This window comes from Prinia subflava, chromosome 4 (assembly GCF_021018805.1).
Source record: "Prinia subflava isolate CZ2003 ecotype Zambia chromosome 4, Cam_Psub_1.2, whole genome shotgun sequence".
Lineage (NCBI taxonomy): Eukaryota > Metazoa > Chordata > Aves > Passeriformes > Cisticolidae > Prinia > Prinia subflava.
In genome coordinates this window covers 11,295,473-11,314,188 of record NC_086250.1, presented here as the reverse complement: position 1 = coordinate 11,314,188, position 18,716 = coordinate 11,295,473, and the positions used below count along the sequence as shown (strand labels likewise).

The 18,716-nt window shown below is 41.3% G+C and overlaps 1 protein-coding gene across 1 annotated transcript; it reads right to left on the bottom strand.

Annotated features, from left to right (window-relative positions):
• Positions 1-2,241: 2,241 nt before the first annotated feature.
• Positions 2,242-12,281, bottom strand: LOC134549313 (sulfotransferase 6B1-like). The gene is made up of 6 exons (XM_063394878.1): positions 12,071-12,281; positions 11,058-11,242; positions 9,870-9,996; positions 7,564-7,658; positions 6,356-6,542; positions 2,242-4,240 (listed from the first exon to the last, which is right to left on the bottom strand). The coding sequence occupies exons 1-6, from the start codon at positions 12,213-12,215 to the stop codon at positions 4,122-4,124; spliced, it is 858 nt and encodes a 285-aa protein (XP_063250948.1). The 5' UTR covers positions 12,216-12,281; the 3' UTR covers positions 2,242-4,121.
• Between the last annotated feature and the right edge of the window lie 6,435 nt (positions 12,282-18,716).

Below are 18,716 nucleotides of genomic sequence, written 5' to 3'. Positions count from 1 at the left end.
ATATGTTTATGGATGTGGCTCTGGTTTAATAGAGCATTCCCCTGCTCTGGAGGAGGCATGAAAGAGAATGAGCAGTGAGCAATGTGAAGGTAATAATACCAAATTATGCAGGTTAGTAAAGAGAGAGGTTGGTGAAACTGAGGAAATATATATGAAATAAGCTGAGCTTAACTGAAAAACAATCCCAAAGTCATATGTATTAACGTATCCATTTTCACAGAGCAGTTATAATTCAGAAAAGTATCTAGTGGTTTGAAGTGTGTGCTAGCAATTGAAAAAGCAGGAATTATTAGAAAAATAATACAGAGCAAATAGGATAAACATAATTAATCCACTCTATAATTCAGTGGTTTGTGTCTATCTTGAATACTGCATGTTTTGTTTATTTTGTGTTGAAAAGTCTGTAGCATTCCAAAGGTTTGTGGGAGGATAAAATGGATGATGGAAAAAAGGAATCAGGCTCAGTGACAGCAGTAGCCAAATCCGAATTCTTCACTTTTGAAGAAGGATTCTTCACTTTGGACTGAAGGGAGTTGTGTTAAAATATCTGTAAAATTAATGACAGGAAGCTATGGAAAGACCATTGAAGAAGCTAGCAGTGACCAAAATCATGTGCCTGAGGAATATAAATTTGCCATGTTTTATTTGGTGGTACTTCCCAGTTTTTCTGTGGCCTCAGCACATTTGCAGTTTGTGGATTTCCAAAGTTGGACATGAGTTGCAGACATTTAATGAACCTCAGAACACTTAACAGGCTTTGGCCACGTGTTTCATGAGTCTGACACTTGATACAGTTCTGGTTCTGAACCTTGGATTCTTCCTCCTATTTCTTGTGTAGGAAATACCCCAGAAATACCCTGCATTTTATTTTTATTTCACAATGTGTGTTAGTGGTTCATTCCATGCCAATGTGTAGCCCTGACACAGTGAGCAGCAGGACATGGCATTACTATTATCAATAGGAGTAATCTAATCTTAAAAAATTAAGGAAATTAGGTCAAAAGTACACACAGAATTATGTAAGATTGCAGGTACAGTGGATTATCAGTGGATTATCAATGGTCATTATTATATGTAGTCAGAGATACTCACAGTAAATTACTGTGAAAGCTCTTGGCCAAAATGTACTCAGAGGTTTGGAGAACATTCTGGAAAGTACCACATTTTGTTCCCAGGCTTTGCAGACAAGTTTCTGGCCTAAACTGAAATACATGTGGACTACTTATGGCTGCTCTTGTATTAAACATGGAGATTGTCTCTCTAAGCATGTAACTTTTAACTGAGGGTATAGTTGCACACCTGTTTATGGCTGGTACAGTCCAAGTAGGATTTTGTTTTTACTGTCCCACTTTTTTTTTTCCTGGTTACACTTCATCCACAGCAGTTCAGCCTCAAGTTTGGAGGGGGTTGGTCACCACTCACGGATCCTTCTGAGTAGTGAGGCCCAGCAGAAGTGTTTCTATTCATTAGGTAAAGCTAACAGAATAATGTCTAAAATGCTTGAAAATGAGATGGAGTACTTCAGAATCACAAAATAAGCTGAGTTAGAAGAGACCTATCAGGATCAGTCCAACTCCTGGCCCTGCACAGACACCCCAAAAATCCCACCCTGTGCATCCCTGAGAGCTCTGTCCGAACACTCCTGGAGCTCTGGCAGCCTTGGGGCCGTGACCATTCCCTGGGGAGCCTGGGCAGTGCCAGACACCCTCTGGGGGAAGAACCTTTTCTGATATCCACCCTAACCCTCCCCTGACTCAGCTCCAGCCATTCCCTGGGTCCTGTCCCTGGTCACACAGAGCAGAGCTCAGGGCCTGTCCCTGCTCTTCCCTTCGTGAGGAAGCTGCAGAACTGCTGTGAGCTCTGACCTCAGTCTGCTCTTCTCCAGCTGAACAGACCAAGTGGCTTCAGCCTCTCCTCACTCCCCTCACAGCCCTTTATCCAATTTAGACAAATATAACACACTCCCATTCATTTCACTTAATGAACTTTACATTTTCCTGAATGTATTTCTCATGATCGACCTTTGGATTAATTCCATTCTCTGAATGCTGCCTCTTCAAGGACCTGCAGCTACACTTGTCCCCAGCTGGGGTCTGAACAGATTTTATGGGCAGTAGTTCTGATTACTCACAAACAGGGGCCTGGTCCTGGCTCGCCTCATCAGTGCATCAGCACTTGGAGCACTTTGAACAAAGAAAGCACACACTTGATTTATCATAGAAGTCAAGAGGTTTCGGGGGACTTTGGGGTGAAGCTGCAGGCAGTGCATGGCAATGTGGAGAGCAAACTGGACCTGTGCCTTGCCTGTGTACTGCGGCCTGTGCTGAGGAGCAAGGGAACTCGAGCCTGGGCTGCTGCAATTCGGCTGCTGACATTGGTGTCAGAGCTTGGATAGCACAGAGACACATGGCCTAGCTCTGTTTCATTCACCTACTGAGCCTTTTTGGTTTTTTGTTGTTGTTGTTAATCTAGGTAAATCCTTAATTTAGCCAGTAGGCCGTGCTGTAAACTGATTAATTCCTCATGCCCCTGAAGCAGCTAGGAAACCGACTGTACTTTGAGCACAGTGTTACCTCCCTGGCTGATGGATAGGTTTAAGTAGTTTACCAAGCTCACCTTGAGCCACAAGGCAAATCCTCATCCTGGCCCTTCACACACAGTTCCATGTTGTATGAAGTTGATGTAAATGATCCTTTTTGTGTGTGCATACAATGTGTGGTGCAAATGCTGCTTACAGCAGTCAGTGCAGCTAAACTCGCTCACAAACCTCATTTCCTCAGGGCCAGAAAAAAATAAGTCTCTAAGTAAAATGTTCATTTTCATTAGCTGATCTCTTGCCACGTTTTATTAGTAGAAGAATGACACCTGAAAGGAGGGCAACAGTGGCATTTTGGAGGAAGAGTGAGTAATTTTAATGTCAGAAGAGCAAAGTAACAAAGCAAATGGTTATCATCATCTCACTCAGGTTGTGTTGAATTGGTAAATGGCAAAAGACTGCACACAGCCTTTTCTCCCCCTCTCCTCAATACCATAAATTCTGTGTTTTCATGCAGGTGTTGATGCCAGCTTGCACAAAGCAGATATGAAATGAAAGGGCTGCCTGGCAAGTGTGAAGTGTGTGGCTGGAGGGAGATTAGGGTTGATGAAACAAGGCTGTACCTCAAAAACAACACACCCAGAGGAGGAGCTTCCCTCACACACAGGAACTGTGCCTTGGATCTGTGTGGTTGAGTAGAACAGTCCCTAGGATGTGGACACAGACAGCTGATTCTTGGAAAATCTGTTTTATCAGGGCAGAGTAAATAAGTAAGTGCTGTTTGGATTAAGCTGTCTCTGAGTTGTGGTTTGGTTCCCTTGCTCAGGGAGCGGGAAGTAAAATAGTTCCTATCAAAACACTGGAAGCAGGCATTTTTCAGGTAGAAAATCAAAAGGAAAATAAACACATTTACAGTTGCCCAACATGTGGTGCTGAAATTTATTTGGATTTGTATCAGTTGCATTTAAAACACAAAGACTCTCTGGTACCTAATCCAGAAATAAGTTACATCAAAGAAATTTAAACGGTTAAAAAAAAAAAAAAGAAAAAACAATTTGTGAACAGACTTCAGATCTTCAAATGTTGCAGTTTTCAACTTAATTATCAATAACAATGTCCAATAAGATAGGCACATCCAAATCATGCTGCATCACAGAAGGAGCAAGTCTGGGGTCAAAATTTTGGTCATTTTCTTATGATGTGTTTTTAGATTTCTTAAATATATTCAATTTCTTGCAAGTTTGTTTTTGTTTTTCTCTTCATATTGTCTTGGGTACAATTCCTAATTCACGTTTATGAAGTCTATTCACATCCCCTTGGAGCAAAGAAAATAAATAAATGATGATGTAGATTTGGCCGTCAGACAATAGGTCTGACACCTGACTCTGTGGAACCGTGTACACCTGCCCTCAGAGAACTGAGTTCAGCTCTGGCACTGTGTCAGAACTTTCCTGTTCTAAACCCCCCATGTTTACAATCCTTCCAATTGGAAGCATTATAAACTGATGGGAGCACCCATTCAGAACTTCCCACCAATTGGTCTGTGCATGTTTTTTGATAAGTGGATATTGTTCTTCACGTGGACTCAGAATTCATAGATGAAACTGTCTGCCATCTTGTTGAGTTTCATTTTCTCATTAAATATCTCCTGAAACCTAATATTCTGCTTTGGAGTGAAGTAGTTCTTCCAATCACCAACAGCACCTAGGAAAGCAGGAACAGAAAGAACAGTGAAGTGAGCAATATGTGAAGCAGAAAATTATCTAAAAACCAGCCTGGTTATATTGTTAATGTTGAAGCTGGCACAGATATTAATATATTCTTAACCACAGTCACTGTGGTGGGTCAGGATCAGAATTGTTCTGATCTGATGGAAGAGCTGGATCATCATCCATGAAGGCTGAAGAACCCTCATCCTCACAGCTGATTAGTGCCAGCAACACAAGTGGTGGAGGAAGAACAGCAGCTTTCCACAGTGGAATTACAGCTCCCACTCAGCTGGGCAGAGGGACATCTTGCCATGCCTTAGTTGAATGTAGTTAAAAATCTCTCCCCGGGTTTTTTCACAGTCAGTAGAGGAAATTATGGAATCACAGACCGGTTTGGGTTGGAAAGAATCTTAAATATCATCCAGTTCCAACCCTCCTGCCAGAGCAGGGACACCTTCCACTATCCCAGATTGCCCAGAGCCCCATCCAGCCTGGCCTTGGACGCTGCCAGAGATGGGGCAGCCACAGCTGCTCTGGGCACCCTGTGCCAGGGCCTCACCACCAGCACAGGGAACAATTTCTTCCTAATTAATAATAATATCCAAATTAAACCTCCTCTCTGTCAGTGTAAAGCCATTCCCCTTTGTCCTGTCACCCCAGGTTCCTCTAAACAGTCTCTCTACTACCTGGACTTGTAAACAGTCTAAAAATCATAGATTCATAAAACGACCTTTACAGTTAATTGTAGTCATCATCTAAAATTATTAAATGAGTGGTAGCCCAAAAGCCACTGACAAAAGAAGATTTCTAGAAAAGGACCCTGGACTGGCCTGACAAATTAATACCACCCTCATACCTGCTCCTGATTTCTAATTTTTATGGATGAGATGTCCAGCCATGAAAGTGGGGAGTTAAATACTTCTGAGTGGCCATGGACACTGGTGATCAGAAAAGTGTTTCAACTGTTACCCAGTTCAAGCAAAAAGGAAATCATTCTTTAAACTGATACAGTTTTATGAGCCATTGCTTACAGTTTCCACCCATAAGCTCACTCTAAAGACCCCACATCCCAAACCTGACTAAAGCAGTCATCCCATTTTGAGACTAAAATAGCATTCAGTCCCAAAGGACAGGAAAAGAGAGCCCAAAGCATAATATATACATATAAATCTTCTGTAAACTGCCTGAAACTAGCTAAACTTCTGGGATTTGCATAGGAACTACTCTGAAGTGAAAATGTTGGGATTTTTCAAAATTTTCATCATGTCTTTGTCAAAGTTCACTGTCTTAGAAAAATGCATCTCATTTTTATGTTTCTTTTTTATTGACAGATCATATGTTGTCATTTGTTTTGATGAGGGGTAAAACCATAGTGAATTAATGGAAGGTAACATTTCTCTGTTTATTAACTGAACTCTTAAACTGTCAATTGTTGTTCAAAAATTAACTAAATCAAAAAATAATCAAAATCCATATTAAAATGGTGGGCTTGGTTTACTTGTTATCCAGACTTGTGGAAGCTTCTGAAATGCCAGGAGCAAGAAAACAGCTCCTGAGGGTATTTTAAAATCACATCTAAGCTAAGAACTGTGAAAAATTTCCCAGGGTCTGGAAGTTACCTATGACCACTCTGTTGTTGTGGTTGTTGTTGTTGTCAGCATATTCCTTCCTCAGGAGTATTTCAGTAAGATAAGGTGTGATAAGAGCAGTCTCATTCAGAAGGAATATGTCTGGCTTTTTCTTATTCTAGTCAACTAAGTGACCTTGGCAGGTGGATATCAGAGAGACATGTTGTAAAACCCTGAGGTGGTCAACTTTTAGATAAAAAAAAGACAGATAAAGAGTACTGCTGGGTGAACCTTTCCTTTTGGCTCAACAGCTATCACAGAGCAATATTAGTCAGGCTGTAGTTCAGACTCCTCTGTGCTTCTCTAGTACAAGTCTGAATTTGCAGCCAGAGGAGTTAGGAAGTGATTTTGAAGAGAGCTTCAGATGGAACAATCCTGTCATCACTTCCCAGAGCTGACCCAAAGACTCCAGGAAAGACTTGCACTGTGGTCTTTGTCTGGATTTCCACTCCTTTTGCTCTGTTAGGCACAAAGGAATTTACCTTTTCGGAAAATCAGCTTCCTGTTGGATGTCAGAGCACACACGGTGTGACTGGGATCACTGTTCTCCTTTTCCGTGTCATTCTTCATCTCTGAGAATGAGGACTTCTTGCAGATGTCTTGGATGTCATTGTCACTGACGTTCAAATTCAAGAACAAAGTAATTTCCTTTACAACCTTAGGGAGATCCTGAGGTATAAGAAAAATGCAGGTTTTATGTTTCTGGGCTGATTATCAGACTTTCAGCTGATTTGGAAATTATCCCTTTTCTTACATAATGAGTTTGTCACACAATTATTTGCTTTCAAGTAAAGGTAAATATGTCATTGGAATGTGCAAATGACAGGTACAGTAAACTTGATTCCCCTCTTAGCCATACTCACAAAAATTAATAAATACAGAGTATGTCATATCACACACAGTCACATTGTCAATTTTACCTCCCAGTTCAGATAAAATGTTCTCCTGTCTCTCAGGATTATATCCCTGGAAATAGAGGAATACTCAAACCCCAGCTCCAAGTATCTTATTTCATTGGACATGCTATATCTAGGGATCTAACAAGTGACTCAGTATCCAAAATGGTGTGTTTATATTCCTAGTAGTTGAATTTTTTCTTCCCTGAAAAATGAACAAAGCTATTTTCATGGAGACACTAGAAACCTTTTTCTATTCACCTAAAAATTCATTCTCTGAAAGGTAAGGTATGTTGATATTTTACATTTTCTTTTTCAAGAATAGCAAAGTTTTTTCCTACCCCTCCAGCCTCTAATTTTCTTTTTTTTTTTTTTACTGGGAACACAAGTCTCAAATGTGAATAGTTCTGTTGTCTTACATCACTTTTTGAAAATTTCACCTGAAATGTCCAACACAGCAGATTAATGTGTGGCCCTCAATAGATATCCTTGGTTGGTCTTTCCAGAGGACAAAAAAAGTCTTTCCTCTGCCTGAGCCTGAGGAAAATTGTCTAATATGACTCCCATTCCTGCATCTAAGAAATGCAACTCTCACAAGATTTGATATTTATATAATTTGTGTAGTCAGAATTATTTAATTAATACAAAATTCCAGACAAATGAAAAATATGCCCAAATATATATATTTGCATTTTCCTTCTTTCTCCTTTTTCATTATAACTTCCTCTTTGATGTTTTAATGCTGCTAATTTACAAGTAATGCCTTCTGCACCAAGAGCAGAGAGAATATTTACCTTCTTCATGTCTTCATAGAACAGAAAGAGGATGTTTGTTTCATCTTCGTGTTCTGCCCAGCTTAGGAAATGATCAAACCAGGATCCACAGACAACTGGAAGGAAAACCCATGTAAAAGATATTCAGATAAACTTTATTCAGAAATAACTGTAATGACACCTCACACATTTAGGGGAATGATCCCTTCATAACATGCATCCCTCTAAATGTAAATCTTGTATTCCTCTAAACCAGAGGCAGTTCTTTGTGTCAAGTAATGCAAATTTACACAAGTAACTTCCAAAGAGGTTTCCATTCTTGTTGGAATTTGTTTTCATACCAAATACTATTCTGAGAGATGATTCTGTAGTGGAAGCAGCCTCCAGATCTAAGGAAAGGCCAATAATGAAATAAAATGTACCAGCCTCACAAGATCTGAACACCTCACAGATGACTGACTGCATGTCTGTGGTCACAGAGATATGATCACCTCAGCAGGAGATGAAATGAGCAGTCTGGTAAATGGAGCACACTGTTGTTTCCTCTCTTTCATCCCAGCAGAAAGGAATCTGTATAATTTTTAAATGCTGAAGAAGAATTACTTAAAGAACTCTTGCAAATGCCTTACTCAGCCAGTGACACAGATAAAAGGGTTTGTAGCTGATTTGTTTTGTCTGAATGCCCCATTTGCTGAACATGGGAACACAGCTAAATTTCAGCTTTCTTTTAAAAACCCAAATTCTGACCTCTCCATTTCAAAGGGGAGATGAAAACCTCTTGCAGGGCAATGAGAAGAGGCCTGAACAGAGAGAGCTCAGCCAGCATTCTCCAGAACTGTGATTTTGCTTTATAACCACCACCACCAGAAAATTCTAATCTTCTAATGGTCATGATTTTGGTCACAAACTGTGAGTTGTAATTAAGGATAAATTATAATTAATAGCTATAATTAAGCTGAATGCTCCAGCCTGTAGCCCTCTCCAGCACATGAAGCAGTTTCTAAGGCATGTGTGCTCCACAGTGTGCAATTAAACCCTGCTCCCCTGGCCAGCTACTCTGGGGATGTGGCAGCATAGCACAGTCCTGGTGGCTTCAGGAGAGCCTTGAGATGCCAGGGAATCCATTACAGTTGTCCCTGTGTGTCCTAACCCTTGTTTTGAACTGATATTAACTCTGCAAGAGTACTGCAGGATTTGAATCAGGCAGCACAGCCTTGAAATGTTTTTACTAGGAGCAAAAATTACCACCTCTCCCTCCACATCACCTCTTACCTAAATTTCTCTTGTAAACCAACATAGTTATCTATTTGTGTCACACATAAGCACTTGGAAAATAGAAGGTGGCTAATAATTTATGGGGAAATATGAGATGCTTTTAAAATTTAATCATTGACTCACAGAATGCTTCAGATTGGAAAGGACCTTAAAGATCATTTCGTTCCAGCCCCTTGCCATGGGCAAGGTTCCACCAGAGCAGGTTGCTTGAGCCCCATCCAGCCTGATCTTTAATAGAATCCTCTTTCCTTTTTTTCACTATTGTACACTCAGAGTTGATACTAAACAAGATCCTGCAAATCACTGAAGCATGTGCCTTAGGGCTGCTCTGGAATACCAGATCAGAGCCAAAGCCTGGAGGAGGCAGTAAACAAATTGACTCCTGGAGCTCTGATGTGAGCCTGTGATGACTGCAGTGGCGCTTTTCTTTCGGAGTTTTCAAGGTGATCAATCATTATTGCTGTTATCATCCCTGTGGTGACACATGTCCTCAAAGGAGTAATAAAACACTAAAAACGGGAGCGGGCAACGTGAACAAGGTCCTGTTGCCAGCTGCTGTCCCAGCACTCCTAAAAAATCTCCCTCTTGTCCTTGGTCTTTGGACCCCATTTCTGAGACAACACACCAGGGAGAGTGTGTGCAGAAGGGCTTCAGAAACATGGCCAGGCTCCTTTGCTGGGCTGCCCAGGGCTGTCTCCCAGCCTGGAGAAGACACCAGAGCTGCAGTCACAGCTGTCCCTGCAGCCTGGTGACAGTCCCCTCACATGCTCTGTCAACAGCCATGGCCCTCCTCACCCAGGGCAGCAAAGAGCAGAAAAAACCTGCAAAGAGCTGTGCTGGAATGATGCAGCTGCTTCTCAGAGTGACTCCTTGCAGGGCTGAAGGAAGCATCCTATTATTTGCTCTTGTTTACCTTGGCATTAGGATTTATCCCCACCAATCCCATATGAATAAGGAGTTCAATAAGGAGTTTTCACACAGTTCTAATTATTTAAGTCTTTCTGTTCATAATAAAGTAACATGAACTGCAAAGAGAAAACATTTATCCTTACCATTGCCTTTTACAAACAGATCAAAGAAAGCAGTCCAGGTGTCTACAGTAGGAAGGTTGGGGTTATCTCTGTAGTAATGAAACATGGAAACTGCAGTGTCTTTTGGGTTTCTGCTGATGTAGATCATCTGTAAATGAAGAAAATTTACTTGTTAATGATAATATCCTTCCTTTATTTTACAGGAGCTCTGTGTGAGTAAACAGAGCATTGTCATAGGCAGTTTGCAGTATCAAAACCCTTTCCTTTAAGAGTCCTCCTTCGGTGACCATGCCATTAAATTAGAAATGTTTTTATGTCTTCTTGGTAAGGAGCACATAGTGATTAATAAACAATTCCACGTGGACAGAGGTGTGTTTGCCCCAGCTGGGTTACGTTTGTGTTATATGAAAGAGCCTGTGTTAAGTTTAACCTTGAGTCAGTACATTATCTCATATATCTCACATATTAAAGCATTTACTAATTAACATTCAAAGGACAACTGCAAAATATAAATTTTGGCCTTTCATTCAAAGCAGCTTTATCCCAAAAGTCTGGATCTGAGTGATCCTGAAATTTTTGACTTTGAATATAAAATCTGAGACCCAGAGTTTATTTTTTAAAGATCTCCCATGGGAGGAATTAGCATGGGAGGAACTGGTTTAGTAGGTGTCCCTGCCCATGGCATGGGGGTTGGAACAAGAAGATCTTTAAGGTCTCTTCCAATCCAGGGGATTCTGTGAACTCAAAACTGTGCTCTGAATCTGCCTCCCATGTTTCATTTCTCCTGTGCTTGCCCAATACCTCTACAGGCTCTTCAGAAAGCTCCAGCAGGAGGGTCAGAGTACCTTTAATCCCAGAGCAGCCTGTAAGTAGCCAAGATTTTCTTAGACAGTGGGAAATGGGGTCATGGGAACACCTCCACTACTAATGACTGATTTCTGATTGAAAGATGTTGATGTCCTATTTTGTGTGGTGCCTGGTGTAGAAATCACCCCATGGGAGCTGTGGGGCAGGAGCAGAACCCAGTCCATAGCCCAGGTTTCTGCTCACATGCCTTCCACTGCTGGTCAGTTGTGTCTCCAAAATTCACAGCAAAACACTTGTAAAAACTGTGGAGTCATTCAAAAATTACTAAGGATCAGCAGGACAAAATAGATTCCTAGTAGACTTTCTACATATTTTACTGCTTTGATATATATTTTGGCTTACCTTGCATTTCTTATTCTTAAAGTTTGGAGGTAACATGTTGTAGTCTAAGTGTGTTGGGATGATTCTCTTTGATGAAAGTTTATTCAGCTCCTCCAGTCGGGAAATGTCTCCAAATTCAATGGGAGATGTTACTGTGACTTGAGTCGTGTAAAGCTTTGTTATAACTCCTGCCAGCCAGTGAGTGCCTACAGAAGAGTAATTTTAAGAAAACAAAACAAACAACAACAACAAAAAACATTAATATTTATTACTGTGAAACATGCATTTTTCATATGGAAACACCTTACTAATGCACAAGTTATATTTCTAATTCTCCAGATTCAAGAAACTTTACATGATTAAATTATCCCATTGGCTCCAAATACTGGATAAATAATAAATAATGAATAAACACTGAAAATAATTAGGGCTGTATCTGAATTACAGTGTAATTCTGAGAGAAGTGTTAATACTGGTACCAAAATCATCCCATTAGACAAACTGCTGTCAACTGAGAGGTGGCTATATTGCTTTTATAATTTATTTTAGAATAACGTGTTTGTTTGGGTGGTTTTTTTCCTTACAATAACTTGGTTCTGTACGTTTCTGAAAGTACTGACTGAGCTCCCCCTAGGTGTGTGCTCCTCTGTGCAAGAGAGGTGGGTGGAGAAAGGATAAGAAATTAATAACTCTACAGCCAAGAGCCACACAAATAACTTCATACAGTTCCTGACTTGCTCATAACTGAATGTAGAAAGTCCTCAAGAAAATCTTTCAAGTACTGATACAGCAAACAGTATTTGTTTGTTTTCCAACATGAAAACAACTGAGATTGTTTTCAATTACAGAATCAAAATGTAGGGAAATGACCCATATTTCTTGTAATATGAACACTTACTGACAGAATAATATATTCACATAGTTAAACATCCTTTCCTGGTTCTTTCACACAGACATTTCCCAAGTAGTTTAAACAGAGAACAAGAAACACAACATCAGACTTCTTGCAATGAACATTGAAAACTAGAACTTACCAGATTTGGGATAGGAAACCAAAAGGACATCATCATCTCTAGCATCAAAAGCATCCAAGGATTTTAAAAGTTCTGGAGAAGACCTGATGGTAAAGGGAATCCCCTTAAATGTGTGCAAGAGCTCTGCCTCGCCGAAGCTGGACATGGTTGCTTAAGCCTTGGGTTCCTGCAAATCAGATAACAGGGACAGGAGGAAGATTTAAAAGTCACTTCTTAGTCAGGTGCTCCGAAGTGACAAATTGAGACTGAGCAGCACAAACCTCATGCTTATATACTTTGCCACAATGCCTTATCAGATATTGATTTTTTTTTTCAGGTAGTTGATAAAGGCTACTGAAATATTAGAGGTAACTTAATAAATAACTGAAAAGCTGAGTCATGGAAAATGAATCCCATTTGTCATTTATTGGCTCTCCAGATAAAGAAATGAGGTAATGGTCAAAATGTAATTGTGAAAAATAACGAGAATGAAAAGTATATGGTGCCTTAAAATATGGTTAATATGATTATTCTGTAAGTTCTACTTCGTTGGAAACTGTTCTTACCTTCCAAGGAAAAAGCTCCATCTTAAAATAATTTTGATTATTAGAGAAACAATGTCTTATGTGAATGAAATTTTTTTATTGTTTAATTTTATCAACTTAATTAACTTAATTTAATTAAACTTTTGTTTAATTTTATACAACAGCTTAAGATTTCAAAAGTGCAAATTGATTCAAATTGAATCAATTCTTGAATCTTGTGATGTTAAGGAATCAGTGTTTTGAAGATTTTCTGATTTCAGCCTGAGGAATCTTAAAAACAGAGACACTTGGAGGCACAATCATTTTTTAAGTTGTTACATGTCTCCATATGAAGTGTATAAGCAACAAAAATCCCAAAGTGAAAATGGATATTTAAATTGATGTATTATATAGATATTTAACATTGCTTTTAATCTCATGTGTTTCATGACTAGAAGTGGTTGAAGTTTCTTAAATCTTTCCACAGAATATGTAGATTTATCAATACAAAAGTCACTTTCAGGAAAGAGCCAGTTGTCCATTAATTATCTGTTTGCAAATGTTTGGGTTTTTTTTTTTATTTGAATCTGTGGAAATGACTATTAATGTTTTTCAAACAAAAAGCTTCCCTTTTGTTTAATGTGACCTTAAGCAATGTGAGTGTATCACAGAAAAATAAATAGCTCAGTTATGAACATTTTAGAATGTTTAGGATTTTCAATTTTCCTTTCAATGGCCACAAATTAATTTACTCTTTTTTTACATTCTTTTCTTCAAAAATCCAGTGGCTTCACTATTCCTGTTGAAAGACTCCTCCAACATATTCAGCTGAGGCCCTTCAATATCTTCAACTCAAAAACCTCCTTGGAAATCTTGGGTTAAAATGAAGCAATTCTTTGGGAATTTTCCAGCTTTACCAATGTTCTTTTTTTATCCTAAATAACAACTTGGGTTTGGTCAGAGGAGCTGATTCCCAGATGTACTCCCACGAGCCCTGGAGAGAAGTTAATAAATAGACATATCCTTCCAATAAACACCTGAGCAGCCAGGATTGCTCACAAGGAGTAAGGACACTTACCAGCTTCTGTGCTTGCTTATTTCTAATCAAATCTCCAGAAAAGCCAGCAGCGTAAAATTGATTCCCCCCCTTTCTCAGCCTCAAAGAAAAGTGAATTTCTCACCTGTGAAGATGTCCTTAGATAGTTATCACCTGCAAAACATGGCCTGTGCCATCAGTAAACCCTGAATTCTACTCATGCAGGGCCACGTGGGGTTGAAAAGTGTGGAAAATATGCTCTGGAAAGATATTCCCTGCTGCTAAGGATGAGAGGTGATGGGGAATCTTTCCAGTGGGTACAAGAAACACTTGGGTGCTGGTGCTCAGGTAGGAATTAGGGAATCTCTCAGAGGAGCTCAACATTTTCCTCCTGCCCCCAGGCTGAACACCTAAGCCACTGCTTCATACCTTAAGGTGTGAATACTGAAAAATCTATCTCTGACAGCAGATTTCACGTTGGTTACTTCAGGTATACAAACTATGTCCAAAGACATAAAACCCCTGTTTCTGTGTTTTCCTGAACATGCATATTAATCTGAAAAAGAGATTTCCAAGTCTGATTTTGTGAGTCATCATTCCAGTTATAAACATGTAGCACAAGCCAGTAAAACTTTACTGCCTTGACCTGGCAGAAATAATCTCATTGTAAAATTTTTTGCATATTTATAGTGCTTATACTCTTTCATTTCCTCCTGCATTCCTTCTACGTTTTGAATCAGCGCATTTGCCTCATCCAACAACTTGGACCTGAATTAATCATTCACAACAGAAATTGATAAGGTGTAAAACAGAAGCAATACAGTAGCCAGAAAAAAAATCCAGTTCTTTTAGCTTATTTCAGTTGCTTTTTGTAGTAGCTTATCTTTTAAGCGTGTAATGGCAAACCAGGGGAAATGAAACTGAAATTTTTGCTTCCCAAATGAAGCCTATACTTGAAAAATAAGTAGGGAATTATCCTGGGAACAAGTAGGGAATAAGTAGGGAAGTATCAAGGGAACAGTATCCTGAATTGCAACAACTTAAAGAACAAGAGAATATTTGGCACCTTGCAGAAAAAAGCTATTATTAAAGCCATGCTAACTACATTGCCATAAAATACATTATTATAGTGACATTACAGAAAGAGTACACAGGTTTAAAGAAGCCTGTGCCAAATCCTCCATCCAAGTTTGATTTTCTTCTTTATTAATGCATATATGTATATATGTGTATATGTAAACATGTATATATAGACACACCAGGACTGCAGTAGCTATTGCCTGTTCTCTGCCCCAGGCTCTGAGGAGCTTTTCCCAGTGCCAACTTCTCCTTGTCCTGGTCTCTGCTGTCCATACTGATGGAGTGCACACATTACCAGCAGGTTTCACAGGTATTTGCTCACAGGGGAGCAGTGCCAAACTTGCACTTTGGGGATTCTTCATTATTTGAGCCAAATGTAGCTGGGCAGCTGGGCACTGCTTCGGTCCAGCTCCTCCTGTCTCCATGTCTGACTTACCTTCTCCCATCTATATCCTTGTGGAGTGAGAAATTTCTTTTTAAATTACTTTAAAATTTCACCTGTTCTGTTCCTGCCTTTGCCCTCTTCTCTGCTTGATAGAAGGCAGTACCATGTACATCTCCTTCAGCTGAAGATTTCTCAGCTGAAGCCAGTCTATTCCCCTCCAAACCCCTCTCAAGGCAGCATATACTTAAAAGATACTGTGATATTGTGGAAATATGCGGGCAAAGCCATGTGTTGCTTGCACAGGTGAAAATTTGGGTGTACATCCACAGGGTTCTGAGTGGTTTTAGCTAAAATCAGGTTCCTCCTTTTTTTGAAATGTCCTAAAGCTGTGAAATATTTCAGTGTTGTGGTAATGAATGGAGTGGTAAAATTGATATGGCCAAGATCTGAAAGGCCTCCAGTTCATCACTGTTCCAGGTCTGATGAACCCACATGTCCCTAAATGACAAAGGATTTAACTTCACCTGATGCACCTGTGAGTAGAATTTCCCTTGAAGGCTTTCAGTGAAATCTCTATTTACTTTAATATTACAAATGAAGGAATTTTTCCAACTTTTTGGCCGATGGCTATTTAATAGAGACAGCCTGCAAAATGTTGGATGCAGCATGACTGCTCGGACTGTTTGGGAAGTTAGGTCACCTCAGTGTCTGGATGCTGAGAATTTAGGAACCTCACCCTGGGGGCTTCTGTGTAGCTCTAAAGAAACTCAGTTGCAGGATGGGTGTAGGGCTGCCCACAGCACATCGAGACTCTGCCTTCATGTACTCTGAGCTGGTGCCAGCAATCAGGAGGCGTGATTTAGCCAAGGCTGCTTTACTGGAATGGGCTGTGCTGGGGCCCTGAATGCTTCCAACAGCAGTTCTCTTCCTGGCAGGGCTTCCCTGCAGCACCAGGGTGCTCTCAGGGGAGCCTCCCCTCATTAACCCATAGCTCAGCACTAATCAAGAGCTATGAGTTGACAACTCTGATTTCAGAGGTCTCTGCCTTCAGAGGCGCTGCTATCTGAGGCAGTGCCTGTGCTCCAGAGGAAGGCAGCGCTGTGCTGAGTCACGTTGCGTTTATGGCATGGCAGATCTTAAATTCCCTGACCTCCCTCCATCCTTCCTGGCCCAAATCATCGCCTGAGGATGTTTCGTGCTGCATCCAGGCTGATACAGCTCCTCGGAGCTAATCACAGCACAGCCACTGCCGCCAGCAGAGCTCTGCCCTGGCACAGGGTGGCAGCCCAGTGCCACCACCCGGGTCACAGCTCTCCCTGCAGCTCCTGCCCTGGCACAGGGTGGCAGCCAGCCCAGTGCCACCACCCGGGTCACAGCTCTCCCTGCAGCTCCTGCCCTGGCACAGGGTGGCAGCCAGCCCAGTGCCACCACCCGGGTCACAGCTCTCCCTGCAGCTCCTGCCCTGGCACAGGGTGGCAGCCAGCCCAGTGCCACCACCCGGGTCACAGCTCTCCCTGCAGCTCCTGCCCTGGCACAGGGTGGCAGGCCAGTGCCACCACCCAGGTCACAGCTCTCCCTGCAGCTCCTGCCCTGGCACAGGGTGGCAGCCAGCCCAGTGCCACCACCCGGGTCACAGCTCTCTCTGCGCTCCTGCCCTGGCACAGGGTGGCAGCCCAGTGCCACCACCCGGGTCACAGCTCTCTCTGCAGCTCCTGCAGCTGCACATGACAACTCCGGGGCGTGAGCACACACAGAATGAGGACATGAAGGGGAGGCAGGGGGACAAGTGGGCAGAAAAGAAAATCAAACGAGGATTTTACCCTTCATTGCTTAAAAATGTGATGCTATGTGCATGCAGGTGGGCCCAGTCAGGTAAGCCCTCCCTTGTCTGTCAGGGTGGGCTTGCCCAGGAGCATTCCTGGGAACCCAGGGAGAGAGGACAGGCCATGGAGGCCTGGTTTATTTTCTGCTTATCATTATTGGCTAATTGGCACAGAAATTAATTACAAAAACTAATGAGTCACCCTGCTACTGCGGGTGCACGTCAAGTGGGGCTTGGAGCTTCACTGGTGGTTTGAAATGTTTTCAACTTGTTTTGATTCATCAGCGTAACTGGACAGAACTATTTTGAAGCATATATGCAATATTAGGCTAAATATCCTTTGGGGAGCCAGAAAAATTCCAGAAAGAAAAGCCTTTTGATGTGTGTGTTTTTCAGAGACCTGAACAGGTGGAGCATCACTGAACACAGTAAAAAATCCACCACAAGATAGCAAATGCTATCTTGTTGGTCCACACACTGCCTTTGAACCTAGCATCCAGCTGGACACAGCCACATCTTAAAATTATCCCTGATTTCAAGGTTCTTTAAGGTCTCTCAGTCCCAAGTTATTAGACATGAGCTGTAAAATGCTACAGGAAAATCAGAAAATGATAGAGAGGAACTGGGAAGCACCAGGAAGAAATCTGACTCCTTCCCAGCCAGCAGCAGTACAGCTCAACCTTGCCCAAAACAGTCACTCCTGGACAGACAAATTAATTCCAAAGTCCAAAGGGAAGTTATTTAGCTGGTATTTATAACAGCTTTCTGTGATTTGTGATGGGAATAGCAAGCAAAACTCAGGCCAGATCTAGGACAGATACGTGAAACACAAGTCTCGTGTCAATTCTCTGCCTTTGTGTCATTCAGTGTCTGGATAATATTCAGCAAAGTTTGTATTTCTTCTCTCTTGTTATGAGTTGGTGTTTCTTTAATATGTTCTTGTGTTACATGAACTCTTTAGGCACAGATGTCTTACACAGGAAAGAGAATTCCTGCTGCACATTTGTCCTCTCTGGCAGAGTTGGGATGTAGCTCAGAACAAGGCAAGAATAAATCAGGATTCTCTGCCACACAGTATTTTAGTCTTAATATTTGACAGATTGAAAGAAACCCATCTTTTTGTGGTTCTAAAGGAAGCTTTCAAAACAAGTGTTGAACAGCTGTCCAGCCCTTCTCCTGGGATGAAGCACTGCTCCATAACTCCTCCCATCACTGGAGATAGCATTTTGGTTTAGGCTAAAAGGTACAAATGGCTCCATAGCCAAACCACAAGCCTAACACACTGTGTAATTTATTCCAGTTGCACCTGATCAGCTATCAACAGCCTGTTGCACACAGCTGTATTTTCCATCCAGACATGTTTGAAGTCTTCATTGAAAGTGCAGGGAAGCCACTTGGGCCATTCCTTTCCTGGTAGCTAATTATTGTCAGTTATATTCTGTGTCTCGCTGCTCATTTGGAAAAGAGATTTTTTCCAGTTGGGAACAGCCATGAATCAACCTATCTTGGTTTTTTCTACACTTTTCTGGGAGGTGCTGAAATATAAATGGCTTAAAAGCCATCATTCATCTTACCTGGATTTTTCATGCACACTATCATCCTAAGAGAAAGTATCACAAGATTTACAACACTACAACACACAGCGCAGAAGACTCAGTGGGTCCCAGTCTCTTTGGAATTTATTTCCACCATAACTCTTGCAACAAGCAGGGACAAGGGAGGAGGATGACTGTGGATTTGGCAGCAGAATGCCATGAGGGATGGGCTGCTGGCTGTCCAGCTCCAGGGGCTAAATCCCTGCTGCTCTCAGAGACCCCAGG